This window comes from Rhea pennata, chromosome 1, assembly GCF_028389875.1.
Source record: "Rhea pennata isolate bPtePen1 chromosome 1, bPtePen1.pri, whole genome shotgun sequence".
Classification (NCBI taxonomy): Eukaryota; Metazoa; Chordata; class Aves; order Rheiformes; family Rheidae; genus Rhea; species Rhea pennata.
The window spans coordinates 67,226,066-67,246,371 of record NC_084663.1 but is presented as its reverse complement, the minus strand read 5'-3'; the positions used below and the strand labels follow the sequence as shown (position 1 = coordinate 67,246,371).

The following is a 20,306-nucleotide window of genomic DNA, read 5'->3' as shown; positions in this document are numbered from 1 at the left end:
TTTTAAACAAACTTTCAAGGAAAGAGAATTCATGAAATGGTAATTCTACTATGAAGAGAAAAATAAAAGTGAGTCAGAATGAAATTTGATAGTTGAGAATAGTGGATTTTGGAAGTCTTGTGGCAGGGGTCTATAATCAAACAGCTATCTTATTATTTTAACTCATAATTCTCCCCCCTACACACACACATGCAAACGTGAAGCATTGCTATGGACTGTATATTGAGAAAAGACTATAGTTCTTTGTCTGTTTAGGTCATGGTGACCTTGCAACTCCTACACGATGGGCAGTCACAGGTGCCTGACATAATCAGGTATCACAGTCAGCGTTTCCCCAAGACTAGTGATGTTTGTGAGAAATGCTTTTGCTATCGCATTTCTTGGCTTCTACAGTCCTGGCTTTTTTGTCCAAAAAACTTCTTTCATATTTGTTAATGGGTAAATGAAAAAAACAAAACAAAACAACATTTTCCTTTGTGAATAATTTTTTTTCTAGGATAATGATAAATGTCATTTGGAAGAAAATCTGCTTATTCCAAAACACACTGTTAGCATTCTAAACCATTTTTGTGTGTTTCTAGCTATTATAATCTAATCATGTCTATTTTTAGAAGACCAATGAATAATAATATTAGGCAGCACTGTTTTCTGCGAGACAAACTGAGACTCCTAGGCGAGCTTCTGTTGGAGAAGCGTATCATAAAAAGCACCATCACAAATTTGCACCTTTGTTACGGAGGCAGGCAGACAGATCAAGGACTCAGAGGGCCTGCCATTTGAACTCTCTTCAGTATGAGGATGTACTGTCAGGGATTGGTAAGGAGGAGGCTTTGTTCTGCTGTTGGAATAAGTGTCTGTAGATAAAAGGAAGACTTCTGTGAGTGGGCCATCAACCTGACACTTTTCAAGACAGGAATTTCACTTAGAACGAAGCATGAGCTAGTGGACTGAAAAATAAAGTGTATTTGTTTTTATTTTTTTTACCACCTTAAGCAGAGTCCCAGTCACTTTGTAAATGATTACTGATGCATAATGAACTTACTGGAATAAAGGATTTTACAGCATAAAGATCAAACATTTTAAATTGCACAAGCATAGTAGCAGAATGAAATCTTTAGGGACTACATTGTAGTCACTAGGAATGTTTCCATTACCGTCAATTTTGATCAAGCCCTCAAAACATGTGGAGCGCACACACCTTCAGACATGTGCCACGCTAACATCCATATCACAGACTCGTCACCCTCGCAGACTTTAATAAACCTGAGCACAGGTACGATGTCATCTCTTGCTCCTGGAGCAGCCCTTTCAGGTCCTGGATGAAGTCTCTGACACCTGTTACTTATATAATATAAAATCCCTTTTAAGTGCAGTCTCTTTTTTAACATTGAAAAATAAAGAGTATGAAAAGAGGAGAAAGGAGCTCTTCTAAGCCTCCCCTTTATGTTATTAGATGTTCAGCACTCCCAGCATTCTCACTTTGCCCATCATCCACAGCCTACTTACGCCCCTGCCAAAGAGTGGCTGGCCTTTAAGCTGTATCTTTCATCCAAAAATCTCAAAGAACCTGACAAACTTTACCAGCTGATTATTTGCTATATATACATAGAGCATTTTGCTCATTGCAATTCAGACACCTCTAGGATGAAAGGCAATTTTTTAGCCAGATAGCATCTATTACTTTAGAGACCTAGGCATAAAGTAGTGAATATCAACTTCTTAGTGAAACTAAAATGGAATTTTAGACAGAAATGTTTTAATTACCCATCCAGGATGTTATCTGGTAAGACAGATTTAGACTTTTCCAAAAAGTGACATACTTAGTTAAGTCTCTGGTTTTATCTCTGAGCTGAAAGCCACCACCCTGCAAAACACTGCCTGCTAAATACCGCTGTGGAAATTGGCTCAGAGGAAAGTACTGCTGTGTGAACTGCCAACCCTGTTGTGTACTGAATTTTTCCTTACGGTGAGGGGTACTAACAGCACGTGCATTTTCAGTGTACAGAAAACAATAGTACCGCTTAAATTTTTTTTATGTCTGAACAAACAGACATAATGACTGATGATACTGAAAAAAACCCACTGGTAGGTGTCTGTTGTGAGATCTCTGCTTTCTGCCAGAGAATGTGAATTATGGATTCCTGTAAGGGAAGCCTGGTATCAAAGGTAGCACCTTTTCTCCCCTTCCTTCTGTCTTGGCAGACCCCTGTTTCACAGCTTAAACAGGGTGAGCTGGCTGTTGCACACAAACACCAATACTTGCTTTCATGCACAGGGAGGAAAGGGCTAGATCTTGCTGCCATCGCTTCACTTGAATGCAATTTAGTGGGTGCAGCAGAAAGTGGACATTCACTGGAGTAGATTGTGGCATCATCTGTACCAGTGCTAATTTGAGGTAAATTTCGGACATGAAGTGACCAACTTCAAATATACAGCAGTATTAATGAGGGCAAAATGTGACTATAAAGTACTAAGCTTACTCCTGCTGGCTGCATGATTCTCAAAGCTTTAAGAGATGTTTCAAAACAGTTCTCATCCCAAAAGACTAATTAAAGACACAATCCTTTAGCAGCAGCTCACTGTTAAAAACTGAAAGCTAATTTCTGATGGAATACACAATAGAATACCAATGTTGATGCTTTCTGGCTGCTTTTCCAGTCTTCCATTTCCTTTACCTGCAACCTGATCTTCAGTGGCAAGAGTGAGTGAAGCGACCTACCTCAAGATAGGCAAGAACAATTCCTGATAACGCCTATACTCAGTGAAGGAGCCTCAGACCATTTAGACAGCTTTGAGAGTAGCCAGCTATAGTGAGGCCACAAGTTTGAGCACAAAATAATCCAGGTGAGCTCACACAGCCTTGGCTGCCACCTTCACACAGGGCCTGGCTGAGCAAGCTGAAGAGCAGAAGGGGTGTTTGGTCCCCCTACTCAAGCACCTAAAGCTCAGCACTTTGTGTAATGTTTTACTGCTTTTAAGATTGGAGTGGCTGGCCAGCACTTCGTAGGTGAACCCGTTCCTCCTACTACAACAGAAGAGAAACTCTGGATACGCTGGTGTAGATTTGGCTCTCCCACCAGTTTTAACTCATACAAACTGAGTTATACCTCATTTAGCCTGTAGAGGAAAAGCAACCAGGTCTGTAATACTTTGGAACTGGTAAGCAATGCCATGGTTGAAATATAAAAGTGATTAGAAATACAGAATTTGTACAAGATCTATATATAAGTTGTGTATTCAAGGACCAATAAAACCTAGGATTGAGTTTAGCACAACGATCCTGATAAGGAGCTACTATAATAAAAGTACTTATACTAGCAAGGATTATAATCTCACTTCCCAACTGTAATCTGAAATAGTCCTATACAAATAAATAGTTACACTGGTGTAAAAGCTCAGACTATGGACAAAAGAAGACTGTGCTTTGTTTAGTAAATCACTATAGTCTATTTCTTTGCAATATTCTCTCATCTCAGAGGCACATCTGGTGTTTTAGGAACATTGCATTCAACAGCAGTAAAACTACACTAGGGCCAAGAATAACAAATGAAAAATGAAAACACTTGGGCCTAATGCTGATCTCATATGGGTGTAAATCAGAGGAATTCCAACAAAACCATTGGAACCACACCAATGAAATACTTGTGTCTGATTCAGAATCAAAACTGTAGAGACCAGTGATTTTCATCGAGTGAGACTCACTGTCAGGGCTGAAATTCTCTCATTCCACTAGAAAACTTTACTGCATAAGATCCTTGAAAGGGCTTTGCACAAATGTCACAAATGCTGTGGAAATAACAAAGCTAAAGCAAAAACATTTTTATTAGCTCTTATGTCTGTACCACATAATGCAAGGTACCCGTCAAAGCAGATTAAGCACAAGTTTTTAATTTATGAGTTGCAGCACAAAAAGGGAGTTTGTAAGCAAATAGATGTATATTTTGCACCTAGTTAATGAACTGGTATGTGCTTGAGCCTCAACCCTTTAAAATCAGGGAAAGTCTTTCTACTGACCTCAGGCAGGACTGGATAAGGTGCTAAACACAAAGTCTTCAGTAACATGACCTTCTTAAAAGTGTACATCATTGCACTTTATATTTCTAGTATTGGCCTTAAAGATTGTCATAACAACAGCCTTTAAACAGGAAACAGTTCTCAGATGGTTATTGACAAAACTGTTTGAAGACACCAGAAATTAAAACCTTTTAGCCTGTTGTTTGCTGTTGGGAGATCCTAGATGCTGTATCCCTAAATGCCTGTGCTGAAGTCATTCTTGAGGCTGAAAAATTCTGTCTCCCCTTGGAATCCAGTGGCAGAAAAGCAAAAAGACATTGAAGACAGATATACAATAGCTGCATTAAGTTTCCTAATTAATACCACCCTCCACTGTAAGATCAATTCTTTTCTGTTGGTGCTGCACACTTTCAAGGGCTAAATCACATCAACTTAGGACTGTCATGGAAACACAGGCCTTCCACTTACAGGACACATGATGCCAAAATGCAATAAATTTTGTATAATTGCCAGGTCCTGCTGTTTAATTTCATCACATAATGCCTATATTTTTACCTCCCTTTCTCCTCCTGTTTTGAATAGTGGTGGAATCTGCCCTTCCCCCTGCTGTCTCCCTTCAGAGCTGCTCTAAAACTCACTATAAACAAGATGACTTTCTGTGGATTTAAAGGAGCTTTGTAGGAGGTACTGACTTAGCTATCCTCCATATGCTCCTTACTTTGCTTTTAACATATTCCTTTGCAAACGATATCTTTCATTACCTCCCAGTCACTGCTTGTTGAGTTGTCTGCAGTTCATCAGCACCTGGAGACAAAGCAGCCCATTGAGGACAACATTCCAGGTACGAAGTCTCTCCCTATTTTTCTCTAGTACTTTTCCTACCTTAGGATGCCCTTTTAAAGTCCACTTTGCCAGGAATCAGTATACTGCTTGCTTTGTAAACAGAGGAATAACCTTCTTAGGCTTGCTGTTGTTTGACTCTGTATTCAGTGAACATCGAGGCAAACAGCAGCTTAAATACCTGACCTTAAAGACTGAAGTTCACTAAGAAGCACTAAGATCTTGAGGCAGAGGGTTTCGTATTACTAGCTCCTGCGTCTTTCATTGATTAGAGGTTTTACAACTGATAAAGTGTTTCAAGGTTTATTTGGGGACTTTATCAGGGTGACAGAGGTGGGGGAAGGGAGAGAGTAGGTGAGCCTGAAGGTTTCTTTTATATCCAATGTGTGGCATTAAGATGGGAATAAACAAAGGCGGTGGAAGGGAATGCCATTAACATACTGTTTCCAGATCCACGGCTCAGCTTCCTGCTGGGTCAGTTCTCTACAGGAGTGGTAGGGAGATGGGTGGGGTGGAGGCCTGGGCACTGCAAGGAGGGAGAGTACAAGAGAGGGAATCCAGAAGCTGCTCCTTTCAGAGGATTTGTTCATTTGCTGCAACATGTATTCACCTCTTACTGAAGCAAATGACAGTGATTTGAGTATTCTGAATGTCTGAGTAAGAGTAATCCAAGATCATGTTTGAGCTTCACATTCTAGGCTCTTAGGAGGTAACTTACAGGTGAAATGCTGTTGCCATGTAGGAGACCCTGCAAAGTTCATTCACAACATGCAAAATGTGTCCATGGCAAGCTCTGCTACCAGGGTTAGATTCAGGAAAGACTCCAGGAGACTCAGGAACACCGGGAGGCATACTGATAAAAAAGAGAAGATATCTATATTTTGCCCATTTCCCAAGGGCCAGATTTAGGGGAGACTTCCAGAAGTAATGTAAATAAGCTTGTAAGGGGAATCTTTAAGTTTCCAGACTTTACCCTGGAAAATGTTTTCCAAACATTTGGAAATGCCAGGCACAGCGACGCTAGGAAACACTGTTGAGGCTAAAGTCAGTTATGGACCAAGCTGGTAAGCACTGAAATCAGTAGAGATACCCACAGGGAAACTTAGTAGCAAATTTTATGTTCTGAAGTATCATTGAAGATGTTCTGGTAATCACTGTAGGACTCAGAAAGAATTTATTATGACTCTCTAAAGGACCATGCTATTAGTAATGATCATATAACAGGGGTGTGTGCGTATGTCCTGACACACTGTTGTTCAAAAAAGGTTCAAATGTATGATTTGTCTTGGACTAGGGAGACTAAAAGAGAAGACGAAGCAGCCTCTAGCTTCTATAGGCTATGGCTAAGCTGTTAAAGACAAGGAGGTGTATACTGAAATGCACATAACCCTTTTTTATCCTCGCATACCTGCCCTTGTATGAGATAAAAATTTACAGCTGAGTTCTTTGTCCACTTCTCAAAGAACTCAAGGAAGTACCATTTAGGCTGTAGTCTGACTGTGCTCCCTATTTTTTGAATGATATGTTCTCCTGCCAGGCCTGTAGTTAATTAATGTTCTTAATCTACTTTTCCAGTGACAGGTCCTTGTCTAAGGAAGAACAAAGCCGACAGCCTAGCACCTAGAAAATAATGTTCAAGAGCTACTCTCCAGGTCAGATGTAGTTTCACTACTCCAAATCCTTCAGCAAAGAATCAAAGCAAAAACCAGGCTGCTCAGATTGCTGGGAATTATCAGTAGCTGCTTAGTTACATGAACTTCACCTGGTGCTCAGGAGATGACCTTCAGCTCCCTACAGCCTGATCCACTTTTCCTCCATTCCCACTCTCTGATTGTGGTTTACCACAACTTTTTAAAAAGTTGAGTACTGCTGAAAGAATCCCTTTCTTGTCTAGCATCTATCCTGGCCTTCAAGCTGCAAGCAATGATTTTCTCTCAGGGACAGACAGAAAATTCACTCTGAGTCAGACCCTACAAAAATTACAGCCTGTGTCCCTGGTTCCTACTGTCAGTCCAAACACAGAGAATATTATTGCTCTATTAGCTTGCATGCCCTGTGACCACTTTTACCTGTGCTAAGTGAATACAGGCTGCCAGGAATGCAAAACTCTCCAATATCTCAACTAGAAAGAGTCTGGAGAGCAATAAGAGCAGAGATCTGTGAAATATAATCTATGAGGAAACAGTGAAGGAATTTTTGTTTTCTTAAATATAGAGAAGACTGAACAGACATGATAACAGTCTTCAAAAATGTAAACGGCTGCAGCAAATAGGAAGGAAATAATCTTTCTCTCCCACATAGAGAGGATAAGAATAACAGGCTAAAACTGCATGAAGAAGGCTTTTTATTAAATATTAGCAAAACAATTTCTAACAGTAAGTATGGTGATACTGAAACCCTGAAAGAAGTTTCCTTGCGAAGTGAGTGGACCTCCTGCAGCTGGAATGCTTTCAGAGCAGGCTGGAGCAATATCCATGCTTCCTGGACAGGTACCTATGACCCACTGCTCTAGGGGCAGGAGAAGAACTAGGTGACCCCTTAAAATCCCTTCTAGTTTTGTTTTCATATAATTTGACAATTCATTGTCTAAGTAAGTTTTCATATATTCTCATTTCACATATCATTCTCAGGGAGAATTTTAGAAGTGCAGTTGCTCCAATTCAACTGCATCTTTGTTTTCTAAATCCCCAGAGTCTTCCTTAAGATTATTACTCTTTCAAACACTAAACTACACTCTCTGTGCTTCTCTCCTATAGAAGGAGAAACAACTCTTGCCAACCAGGGTTTAGGATACTACTATTCACTGGAAGACATGAAAGACTAATGCTCCTAAATAAGTTTTAAAAAATGGGCCTTTGGCTACCTAATCACTTGCCTTTGCTTTTGCAGTGGCATGCCCTATAATATTGCTGAGCTATGATCTTCAAGGAAAACCACCAGTGGAATACAGAAAGTGGGACTCAGGGCAGGAAAGCACTTACTGGCTTAGCAGGTTCAGTCTGTGGCTGTCACAGGCTGCCATATCAGATAATCCTTTCACAACCTGAGCAAACTCCATCCTAAGTCTGGTTCGATCCCTTGTCCTTGCTACTCTCACTGGCGGCTCCTCTGGAACATCAATATTCAGGCAGCCAAGAACCTTCTTATTTCTAACCTAGAATTTTTTCTTGGCCAGTTTATTAATTAGTTCTTGCACAAATGTTTCCATCTCTTTAGTGATACTGCTTCGTATATGCATAGATGACAGCAGTATTCCTCTTGGGTTTCATTCTGTAAGTCAAGCTCTTTTAATGTGTTCTCAGAAAATAAGGAGAATGCACCTATAATGGATCAGAAGCACACACTTTTTCCTTCTGGATATAGTAAAGAGGTGGCCCAGAATTAGAGAGGGGAGAAAGAGGGTCTTAGAAAAAAACAAACCAAACCAAAAACAAGACCACTTTTGTAATACAAAAATCAAGTCATGGGAAAGGTTAAGAAGTGAAGTTGCCCTGTCATTTGCCCTGTTAGAAGTGTAGTTATCCTACAGAAACTTTTGTAGTCCTGGTTATGGTTCCTCTAGAGCACCACAATATACCTTAGAGTGGTGGGCAAGAGCAATTCTTCCATTAGTCTTTGAACAGCGTGGCCTACTTTCTGCTACCGGCCGTCTCTACTGGCCCACGCCGAGGCCCGAGGCTTTCATCCCTTCCTTCCCACACCCCCTTCGTGGAGGCCAGCCCCACTGGTGGCACCAGCACTGCAACGCTGTGGTTACACATTCAGCAGCAATGCTGCTTGAGCCGGCTTGTCCCCACCCTTCTCCACTCCCAGCCACTTTTTCCATTTCCCGCCTGGCGCCCTCCCTGCTGCCAGACTAAGTGTTTGTGCAGTTATGTGCAGAAGCAGGTCAAGCAACTGATCCCAGCTAGAAAAATAGCCTGGCATTTTTTTTTTCTTTTTTTTCCAGCTGGACCTAGTTCTTCTGTCTGGTTTCTTGGGTGGCTGCACAAGCACTGGCTGGTATAAGAGAGGGTACAGGATGGGGGTGGAAATAAGCAGCTTTGCCATCCTTCCTCCTCTCAAGTGAGGGCGGCTGCTCCCCAGAGCCTCTCCTCCGCACTCAGCTGGTGCAGGCTGATCTTGCAAGGGAAAATCAGATACTTTTCTTCTTTTATGATGTCTTTCATGACCTAGATGTTCCTCATCCTCCTTTCAAGAAATGCTGCTCCCCATATGCTCTTTCCTCATCCATCTTTACTAGATATTACTAAAAAGACTCCTTATGATGTCTAATCAAATCAACATCCATTAAAACAGCCAGTTTTGGAGGTCTCCTACTTCTCTCATGTTTTATAAACACAGACTAGAAGAAGGTTTGGGGTCACTGAGTCTTAAAATAGCAAGTGCTGCTACTCATGTCACACAATCTCTTTTAGAAGTTGTGCTGCATTTTCTTAATCTTTGGACCATTACAATGGCACTTTATTCTGTCATAATTAACAATTGTTGGAAAGATAGTTTGAAAAATTAGTCTGTTTTCTTTGTAATCAGATTTAGTAAGTACATCTTTGTTACTAATTTCTTCACTGAGGCATTCCTTCTTTTCTTGGGAAGTTATTACAATTCAAGTTAAAATAAACCCACTTTCCTCTCTTCTCACATTTCCAGGTTCTGAGCTCTGCTATTAATGACATACACAAACAATCTCCAAGAGACATTTTATCATTTGAAGTTGTTTCATTCTAACGTGCTTGGCTCCAGACACTCCAAGGGAGGTTGATACGGCCATTTCTACTAATACACTTTGTAGAAAGACTCTTTCATGCTATCTTGGGAGAGGGAATTGGAGTCTGGTTTGATTTAAGTTTCTAGAAGGACACAAGGGTTACTGTAAGTTTTGCCTGATTTCTGTAGGTATTCTGAGGACAGCGTGAAAGATTAGTACTCTTTGCAATGCCTCTCTGGAGAGTGTAAGAAAATCTTGCATAGCATTTAGATAAAGTACTAAGTAAAACTAGTTTAAAAAGGAACATTGTTATATATCACATGGTCTTGTGTGAAATTACTGCACTAGTAATATTTGTTTATCTACTAAATAAAATGATAGATACTTCATTCCCATCTGACCACTAGAAGATATTTTGGACTTGTTTTGATGCTTATGGCACATTTAGGGACAGAAAAACTTTGGCCAGACTTCATGGGTCATTTGCAGGAAACCTGTTCACAAAGAACCTGCACAACACCAACTCCCAACAGTGGCTTTAACAAACACAGCAAACACTCGCCCAGTATAAATTATCCATTAATAAACAATATTTATTTATAAACTGATGAACCATGGCACCTTTTTATAGACTGTACTAAGAAAACTAAACTAAAACAGGTAATTATCTATATTAGCATCTTTGCAATAAGGTACTTTCACAGAGTTGTTAGCTAACATATAGATTCCCATCAGGATGGGAACAGGATAGTCAACAACAGCAGAAGATAGCTGCATTTTGGTTTCTCCTTACATTAGGAAAAAAGAAAAAAAAAATCAGGTATGGAAGAGTAGGAGTGAGTAGCCCGCCTTCCCTTTCCCTTCGAGGATTCAAACAATAATCACTTCAGTGAAAACAAGGCACAGAGATATTAATTTTTGTTAGTGTGTAGGAGCCATAAAGGTGGCTTTCATTACAACCATAAAATCAACCTCCTTGAAGCTTGAGCAAGCAGTGACTATATTTTAAGAGAACCAAAATCTTTTTGTCTTGTTTTCTTTCAGAAGATTACAATAAATCTAAGAACTGTCTGCCTTAGGAAAACATTACAAAATACATAAGCCAGGTTGTGTAGCTTCTATTTTGTTTTAGGAGGAAAGTTGTTTGTTTAGCGTGGACGTCTAGCTGTTGGCCAAGGGGGCAGATTTGGTCCAAATGATGATTCTGTCGTATCTTTTCATCAGAAAAGTTGTTGCTGCCTGTTTGTTACGGTGTCTCTGAGCAGCCAGCACCTCTGTGTGGCCCAAGGGCCAGAGGAGCGAAAGGATTTCTTGAAACTGTTATTCCCTCCCAAGTGCTAGAAGGTTTGACCCACTGTGCAAACACAAGTTACGGGGCAAGGGGCCAGTGCACAGAAGCAGAAGCCCTTCTCAGCAGCAGCTTTGTGGGTCTACTGCTTTCCTTGTCCCAGGTCAGTTTTTGGTTGGATCAGCTCCCACGTGACTGATGCAAGTGGAAGGAGTGAGGCCAGAGGGAAGGACTGGGCTTCCTTAAGGGAAGGAGACTGCAGCATCCTTAATCAATATTGGCTTCTGCTGCTGTGGAGCCTAAGGGGCAAATGAGCTGTGTCCTAGTCCTGATTTCCTGTGTAATGTTGGCCCAGTCACTACACACATATCTTGCTGCTTCAACTCAGCTATCCATAAGGAGTAATAAACACTAGTTCTTTGAGAGGAATGCAGGGAGGCTAAAATCATTAGCACTTTGAAAAGAAGCTGCAGAACTAGGCACTGGTGTTACTGCGAAACCAGGCCTTTTGCTGGGAAGCATTGAGACAGCATCTTCCACTGACGGAGGAGTCAGCGCCTTTCATAAAGCCAAAGTACTAGGACACGTACTTGGCTAAACTGTTTAAACAGAATATATTACTTAGCATAAATTTTTTATGCTACTGTAACTACAGAAATTGTTCTTCAAAAAGCCAGGCAAGCCCACTGGATCTGCAGGTGGTACAAAGTAGCGGAGTTTCTCTGAAATCTGGAGAGTCGCCCTGATTTTTATTGCCTGACGATTCCAACCCAACTTATTTTCCTACACTGTGACTTGATTCTGGCTGCATGTATTTCCATTCGAGCGTCATTTTTGGTTCCTTCCAGCTTAAGCAAAAAAGCAAGCTTTGCTTCAGGCTAGGATGCGCCATAAAAATTTTAAGCTAAAAAAAGAGCTGGGGATGGGAGAGTGTTTTGGCTGAGGAAAAAAAATGAGAAGAGGTGTCTATAAACAGAGTAAAGTGGAAACTTTTTTTTTTCTTTTTTTAGCGTTAACATTTTTGCTGAAGCAGCAGCAGCTAGCAGGGATAACTTTCTGGACTTAATCTCTTCAACCGTTATTTTTCCATCTGTGGGCACAGGGAGGCTCTGATGTGTGCTGGGGAGAGAAGAGCGATGGGTCTCGCCGCTACGGCCGTGCCGCCTACGCCAGGAACGTCTTGGTACCTCGGCTGCATCACCCCAGTCCCAGCCCAAGTGAGCTCATGGGGCTCAGCTGGGCGCCGCGAGGTAGCGCAGACACGTAGCGAAGACAGCAGTCATGGGAAGCCTAAGAGGGATGCTTGTTCGGCGGGCGGCCCGGACAATGGAGAATTGGCGTGCCACCCCCTCGCTCGCCCCCCGGCCGATGCCAAGCGGGCGGCCGGCAGCCGGCAGATGAATAGCGGGTCTGTTCCAGCAGCTGCGCTTCCCGGTCCAGCGACAGCAGCGGCTCCGGGAGCGCAGAGTCCCCGGCTGCTCGCGCTGGCCGCGGAGGGAGAGACCCGAGGGCGAAAGGATGGCCTCAGAAGGGGAGAGCATCAACCTCCAAGTGAGTCCAGCTCGGGGAAATACCCACAGGAGGGAAAAGTGGGAGGGAAGATCCCCACGGCTGGGGAAATAGCCACGCTGCTGCCACTCGCGCCTCTGCTTTGGCAGCTGATTTTGCTTGAAAGCTCAGTGCTGCTTTTTTTCCGCTGCTTGCCTTTGAAGAAAAGCTAGTGGCAGGATCTCTGTCCTGTTCTGCCCAGGGGCTGTTATGAGCCTTTTCCCGAATGGCATGGGGTAAGAAGAGGGGGATTACTCAGAAGAGCTGCTTTTTTTTTTTTTTTTTTTTTTTTTTTTTTTTTTTTTGAGAAGGAGGGCAGCTGGGGCAGGAGTTAGTGTTCAGCTCTCAGAAGGAGGCAGCACAGACTTTACGAGGTACAAAAATCTGAGCCATTCCTCATCTCACAAAGCCTCTCTGTTAGGCAAAAAGCACTCCCAATCTGGGGAGGAGGAGAAGAAATAAATAGAGCAAATGCTGAGGGCGCAGAGAGGCCAGGGTTTCCTATGCAGGGTTTACAGAGAAACAAAACTTCTCGATAAAGCTCTTTCAGTTCCCTGTGCTCCTCTTCTGAGTGTTTGTGTTTTTACGAAGGGTGTTTCTTGCACTCAGCATGTGCTCTAGGAAAGGGCAACTACCCAAGGGTTTGGAAAGAGAAACTGTTAGAGATGAAATGGAGTCAAACCCCAGATCACAGGCACCCGCCAAACTTCAGAAGTTCAAGCCCAGATCTGCACCTCAGGCGACTCTGGAGAAGGTGAGAAGGCAAAGCATTGCCTGGGGTGCAGCTTCCAGCCCTGGGAAAGTCAGCAACACCGTCCAAACTTTGCAGCTGATTTTTTTCTCTCTGTAATGGTCTTAACTGTCCTCAGATGCAAAAGTGGGGAAGTCCATTTCGGGTTGTCTCCATTTTTATTTCTTTGGCCCATTTTGAAGAAACTAAAATGGAAAGATTTGTGCCCTAGGAAATAATCAGGACAATTATCCCAGAGGTGGGTAAGTAGGCTCGAAAGAAAGAACTAGGCTTCCTGATCCTGCAGATTGTAAGGAGAAAGAGGAGGAATTTCTTTACTGTGGGGGTGATGGAGCACTGGAAGAGGTTGCTCAGAGAGGTTGTGGAGTCTCCTTCTCTGGAGATATTCAAGGCCTGCCTGGATGCAACCCTGGTTAACATGCTCTAGGTGAACCTGCTTGAGCACGGAGGTCGGACTAGCTGATCTCCAGAGGAGGTCTCTTCCAGCCTCACCCATTCTGTGATTCTGTGACGAGGCAGGGTTACCTCAGCTGAGATATGAGGTGCGTAGCACATTTTTTTAGGCCCTGGAAAATCTGTGCTCAGATAAGAGACAGGATAACCAAGAAAAACACATAGGTAGCTTTGGCAGTTGGTTGCTATTCAGGATTGAGAAAAAGAGAAGCCAGGCTTTCCTAGAACCAGTTAAAAGGGGAAAATATATGGAAATCTGTACATCAGGAATTGGGGATGGGGGACAGAGGAGACAAGAAAATTATGTTTAATATAAATACAGGTTAACTCTTCATGTTTTAAACCTTCCCACACAATAGAAAGTTTCAGGTCTACATTGGATTTGTAATCCAATTTTCATGGGTGAAAGAATCAACTCCACTGATTAAAATGCTCATAAGCTCCTAAAAAATCTGGATTTTACATTTTTTGGCAATCAGACTTTTTCTTTCCTGAGGATAAATGAAGAGCCAGAAACGATCCTCAGTATCTTCAGCCAAAAGTTAAGATTCTCAGCAAAAGTGAATAACCCCAAAGGACAGCAGTTCCTTGAATTCTAAAATTAAAAAATTAAAGAGACATACGTATATGTTTCTAGAGCTGGAAGATGTGGGGTGTTTCCATCTACCTACACAGGTTCCCACAAGAAAAATCATCCTACTGAGATTTTCCTTGTGGCACTTTACAGGGCTTTCACAAAGCCACTAGAAAATAAAAAATATAGCCAAACGCACACAGATTCCTGCATGCTTATAACCAAGAAATATATGGTGCTGGCAGGGGAGGGAAAGAGCATTACATACTACCACATTGCTGAGACAAGCAGAGAGTCCTGGTGTGAAATGACCTGAGAAGTGTGAGATGAGGGGAGAAACGATCAGAAAAAGAAGGGGAGGGGAAAGAAGTCTCTCAGTTGAAAGTACATTTGCAAGCCTCTGCCGAGTCCCTGAGCATGGAGCAGGTGCCTTCCTGAGCGTCTCCAGCTGTGGGTTTATGAGCAGCCCTGCGGGAATGCGCGCTGCCCGCTCCGGGGCGGCGACGTGTGGCTCTGCTCCGAAAGAGCTCCTGTTCGGAGCAGCACAAACAGCCATGGGAATTAAGTGTGCTACAATACTCAGACTGGAGGTTTTGTGTACAGGGAGTGAGTCCCGGTCTAAAGCAGTTGCGCAGCACCTACTAGCATTTTTTATACAACTTTTACATGTCCAGGTTTGACAGATGAAAAGAGAATGAAAACGGTATGAGCCTTTAGCCTGCTGTAGGAAAGAGCTAAAAGAGGTGGCCGAGGCTTAGGAAGGCTCTAAGGAGAATTGATCAGTCCCTGATTTTTTGTCTCGTCCCAAAACATGAGAACAAGAGCTTACTAGGCAAAGTTAGAAGTCTCTATAACAGGAGCCACTCCTTCATGCAGCATGTGGTCAGATTGTGGAATTTACCATCTCCTCGAGCAGGTCACAACGTCAAATATTGGAGCAAGCATTGAGAAGAGGTCAGGAAAATATTATGACCAATAACAGTATTTACAGTTATGCAAGCTAAAAGAGGTACTTTCAAATCCTATAGGCCAATGGTAGGATAAAAATAAATACCCTTTTCAGCTCGCTGCAGGCACTAGCACAGTAACTGATCAGAATGCAAGTGATATTTTGCATCAGAAAAGATAATATGCCAATTGTCCGTGAGTGAGAGCTGAGACTGCTTTTTAACAGCAAGAACTAGCTCACATTAATATACTTCCTCCTTCGCAAAAATTCTCTTGCTCAATGTGTTTCAATGGACTCTATTTTACAGTTCTGACTTCTAGGAAGGCTAAGAAAACCTCAAACTGTGCACAGAGAGATGCTAAAAGGAAATGATGCTGAAATGAAAAAAAACCACAAGGCAGTAGAGCAGCCTCACCAGATCTACACCAGTCAGCCAAGTGCTAAGAGACAAGATAAAACTTTAACTTGAATTAAAAAGTTTTGAACTAAGAAGATTAGTTTATCTGTTAAAAGATAAGACTGTAATATGGTTTACTTTGAATTATGTATTTTTCTTACCAGACATCTGTGTTTATGAATTCCAAGGGAAAGTTTCACCTTCCCCTACGAAGCATCTCCACTGACGAGAAACCAAAGCAGGTAGACCAGTAATATGGTGAGATATAGGAGAGTATATCCTGAGATGATAGCTGGAAATATGACTGGAAAAACACATTTTGGGGTAGAAACAAATGAAAAAAAGCCCAACAAGATACCTGTCCCTATTTAATTCAGGAAATAAAGGCTTTCAACTTTGATTAGAATAATGGCTTTGGTGGGCTTGCTCTGGCTGATTGAGCTGCACTACTTCATGCTGTTATGACCCCTGACACTCACCGCCTCCCTTTCCACGGAGATTTGCAAGGGGGGATAGAGGAGGAGGGAGCCATACAGGACAGTTCTTTTCAGTGGCAAAAGAGCCATTAAATCTGTTTAACTGTGTGCCTCAGCTGCTGCAGTTCCCGATCTGGCATCTTAACACAACCCTGTTTCATTGCTGATTTAAGCTAATGTACCAGCCTTTGAATGGGAGCAACTAAGACAACATCCGTTCTACCACTCCCACCACAGTAGCTGTAACCCAGGGGAAAGTGTGTGGACAGCTGAAATCAGTAACACTCACACATTACCACAGCTATATGTGTCAGAGCCCTAGATGAATATTGCAAAATGGAGCAAGGATTCGGGCTGATTTGAAATGGCGCCTGGGTTTTATTAGGTTTGTATTTCTATATTTTCCTATTCATGAATGGGTGTTATGTTCGGTATAAATGGGTGTTATGTTTAAAGAATTTTCACTGGCTGAATGTCATCCATATTCATATTGCAAAGGATACTACACGTTGTTCGTTACTTCTTTCTTTTTTCAGTTTACTTTTTGCCTTTAAAATCTGTGATCCTCTGGGACAGGAGCAGAAATAATACTTCACCGTTTAGGGATTCATTCATACACCAAAAACAGAAAGAGTAAATAGATAAAATAATCGTTCTGGAAAATAGCTCCTATACTGAAACTTGCTGGCGGAAGTTATTTGGTGAATACTTTGAACGCAAAGTACATCTGTAGCAGTCAAGACAGGTTTACAAGGAACTAGCAAGGAAAAAAAAATAAATCGTTGAATAATTTACAACAAGTGCTTGGTTTGACCAGGTCTACAACGGAAAGATTTTAGACAGGCAGTTACAGACCTGAGAGTGGGGACTTTTCCAAAACACCCACAAAGCAAATGGAAAGTCCCACTTGCCACTGTAAATTCCATCGCTCGCATCCCACTTTCAGACTAGTCCTGATGAGGGAATGCAGTGAGTGTGCTCACGACTGGGTTAGACTCCTGTTTTCCTGGAGGTTTTTTTTTTGTTTTTTTTTTTTTTTTTTTTTTTGTGGCTTTAATGTGTGCCTTGAGGCTGCAATGTGCTTACAAGTTCTTGGCTTGGGTGCATATTTGTCTGCTTCTGGAGCAACAGCCAGCTTGTGCTTTCTAGTGCTGTTGGACCTTTACCCTCATTCGGCCGTTTCCTAGCACGGTGGTAATCTAACGTTACAACCAAGCAGTATCTCTGTCCCAGAGGGCTTCAGTTGTGTGACCTGGGATCCAGGATAGCTTGTATAATTTGTGCTTGGATAATGACAGTCTGTTTTGAGAGAGAGCCTTTCATTATGAAAATCTCAAGTAGTTCAGAAAGAAACACTCTTGTGTCACCCGTGTACAGCGTGTGCAACTCGGCCATCAAGAGTTGGAGGCGCTTGAAAGGAGAGAGCTGGAGCCCCTGAAAAAGGATCCCACCTCCCGCTCCTAGTGGTGCACTCCACTGGCTGTGGCATTCCCATCGCCCTGGCAAAGCCAGTTCAGAGAGCTAAACTGTGTGAAAACTAATCACTTTTGGGTAGGGTCAGCTTTCCTTTGGTTTGCAGCCCTGAACTGGTTCCTGTGAGGATCAAAGTGCCAGCACCAGCACCCAGGAGGGGTGGGACTGTGCAGCCAGGAGACCGTGTGGGGGGGGTGGCAAAATCTCTCACTTCAGCTCGATTAGCTGAAGGTCAGGCCACAGCCCAAGGGTGGATGTTGCCAGCAGTAGAGGCCCCAAGACTGCAAGACTTAGGAATAAAATTTGAGAGGAAAGTCTTTATAGGGCTAGCTAGAGGGCTAGGCAAAGATTCAATGTGCCTTGGTCAGTCAGAAGACAGGTGTGAAATATGATACTGTACTTGGGGGAGAAAATGAGCCTGTGCGCTTTCCCCCTGTCACAGGGACCCACCAGTCTGCAAGCCCTACCCGTGCAGTTTCCAGGAAACCTATAACACTGACACTAGAAGGCCAGTGAGCGTTGATGACAGCACACCGAGAAGAAGGAGACGCTTTTTATAGCCATTACTAATTGCTTCTTTGCTCTCTAGTCAGATGTGGCATTTCTCCTCTACCCTACACATTCCTCCTGCCATCTCTACCTGGACACTGCCAGCATTCCCGTTTAGGGCAAACAGTTCATTTAAGCCTTTTCCAAACAGAAGGTGGTAGTCTCTCAGCCTGCAAAAGTGGAACCCAGATTTTAGGGTATTTTGGGAAATGAGGCATGTGGAGTGAAACATATACCTGGAGTTATCCCAGGGTAATCAGTGGCCTTCTGCTGGCGACTGATCTGGCCCCTAGTGCTCTACCTTGATGAGGGGTGGAAAGAAAAGCAGCAGCATCTTACTAAGGGTAGGTGTCTGATCCCACACTATGCACCCAGCAAGACTCGTATGTGGCGAGATTAGGCAGGTGAAGACAGTGAAGAAAGAGGGATGTTGCTGGCTCTCCTGCGGTTACACGGGGAGCACATCAAACGGTGAATAAGCCTGACTCACTGACCGGTCAGTACATCGGCTCTTACTGAAACCGAGGGCAAATAGAGGCTTCCCGCAGAAAAGCGGAAGAGACTGCTGTTACACAGGACTCTTCTGCTGGGTTTAGACTTAGGGTAGGAATAGGATAAGCCAGCAAGCAGAAAGAAAAAGGCCAATTTTCCACCCTAGAACAATCGTTTCCTCTGGTGTATTTAAAAAGTTGCCTTCTGGGGGGCTATAAATTGTAGGAAGGAGGCCGTGCTGCCAGGGGAAATTGAACATGCAGGATTAGCACCGCAGGCCCGCTGGCGCAGAAGGCAACACAGCTAGCATCTTCTCTTTGGACTTGCAGGGAGAGGGATGTGCAGACCTCCCTGGACCTCCTTACAGACTGTGTGCTGGTTGCATGTGCATCCGCAGTGACACTCTGGGGCCAGAGGACCTCTTGGGAGACAAATTCATCCTTGACATGTCTCCTCTGAAGCCAGAAGAGGTTTGCAGGAGGAGAACGGAGTCCTTTAAGTTTGTTGTGGCAAGAATTTCAAACTGACTCAACCATCAGAGTTGTTTTTAGAATAGCCTTTGCCTCAGTTCTTGAATATTTCTTTTGCTTCAGGCCCACACTGGGGACCCGCTGTACTCTGTGGTGCTGGTCCTTGCTCAGAAAGCTTTCATCAATGACCAGTGCAAGAAAAAAAAACAGGGCACAAAGGAAGGAGCCAGAAGTAAAAAATTCCCTGTCTATATTGTATGTTATGAGACGGATAAACAAATCCTCTTCCTGTCATGTTTGTATAGCACTCAGCCAGGGTTCGGTCTACATAATATAATACTAGAAATATGTGTTTTGTTCAGAGCTAGAGCTACACAAGCACTCGGCTGTGGGACATTTCCTTACAAGATTTACGGCAGCCCGCGTCCTGGGGTGAGCAATGCATGGTGTGGACATTTGAGGACCTCAGCAACATAGGAGCTCAGACCACAGCTAGAAATGCTGAAAACTGTGCAGGAGGAGAAACTGGTTGCATAAGAACAACCTGAAGAAATTCAGACACTTCTAAAGAGGGCAAAGACCAAGGTCTCCGTTGGTGAGGGGAGGGAGGAGGGTTTCAATGGCAGTTCACGCTCCATGCGGTAGGAGAGGACTCCACTGGTTGGTGGCTACAAAAGCACCTTAATGATAGCAGGTTTCTCTCTTTTATAAAACTTGTAGAAATAAGGTGGGGAAAGTGGGGTGGGGACAGGCCTGGGATGCTGAGGGTTACCATACCAGTGAGGAAGAGGGGGAGCCATGCTGAGCTTGAAGGACGCGGCAGTGGCTGGGGGGCAAACCCGCCACCCTCCTCCCAGTGCCCGTGAGTGAGCCTCTATTTTGGCTTTACCCCAGGAGAGCAATTGAAGCCTTCCAATACGAAACCACAGCTAAATTGAATTTCTGTGTGTTTTGTAAAAAAGTTCCCTCCTCTGGCTTCATTCCCGAGAACCGGACCACGCATCTGCGTGTCTGTTTTCCCACATCGGACAAATAGGTAGGGCATCTCAGTTCACTTACCCACTAAAAATGGAAACCATCAGCCCTGGGTTACTGTCTCTCAGCCCTTCTCGAAAAATCTAGCATTTTTCCGATCTCTCTTCTAAGAACCAAAACTGGGCAAAGCTGCATGCATACAACAAACCCCACACAAGTGTACTGTTCTCCCACTACAAAAGCCACGTGAGCAATTTCACAGCCATTTCCCCATCCTTGGCTTGTGAGTCAAGTGCTTAGACCCCTCTCTCTGAGAAAGGGGAATACAAGCATTGAGCTCCAAGCAGCT

The 20,306-nt window shown here is 43.2% G+C and overlaps 1 protein-coding gene and 1 long non-coding RNA gene across 2 annotated transcripts in view; one reads left to right on the top strand and one right to left on the bottom strand.

Moving 5' to 3' along the window:
- LOC134137345 (uncharacterized) overlaps positions 1-20,306 on the bottom strand; it is a 53,781-nt gene that overhangs the window by 15,057 nt on the left and 18,418 nt on the right. The window lies entirely within an intron of this gene.
- The window catches only part of NINJ2 (ninjurin 2), a 49,591-nt gene continuing 41,612 nt past the window's right edge, over positions 12,328-20,306 (top strand). The window contains exon 1 of the mRNA XM_062570187.1: positions 12,328-12,401. Within this exon, the coding sequence (XP_062426171.1) occupies positions 12,369-12,401 (33 nt within the window). The 5' untranslated portion in view covers positions 12,328-12,368. The remainder of the gene's footprint in view (positions 12,402-20,306) is intronic.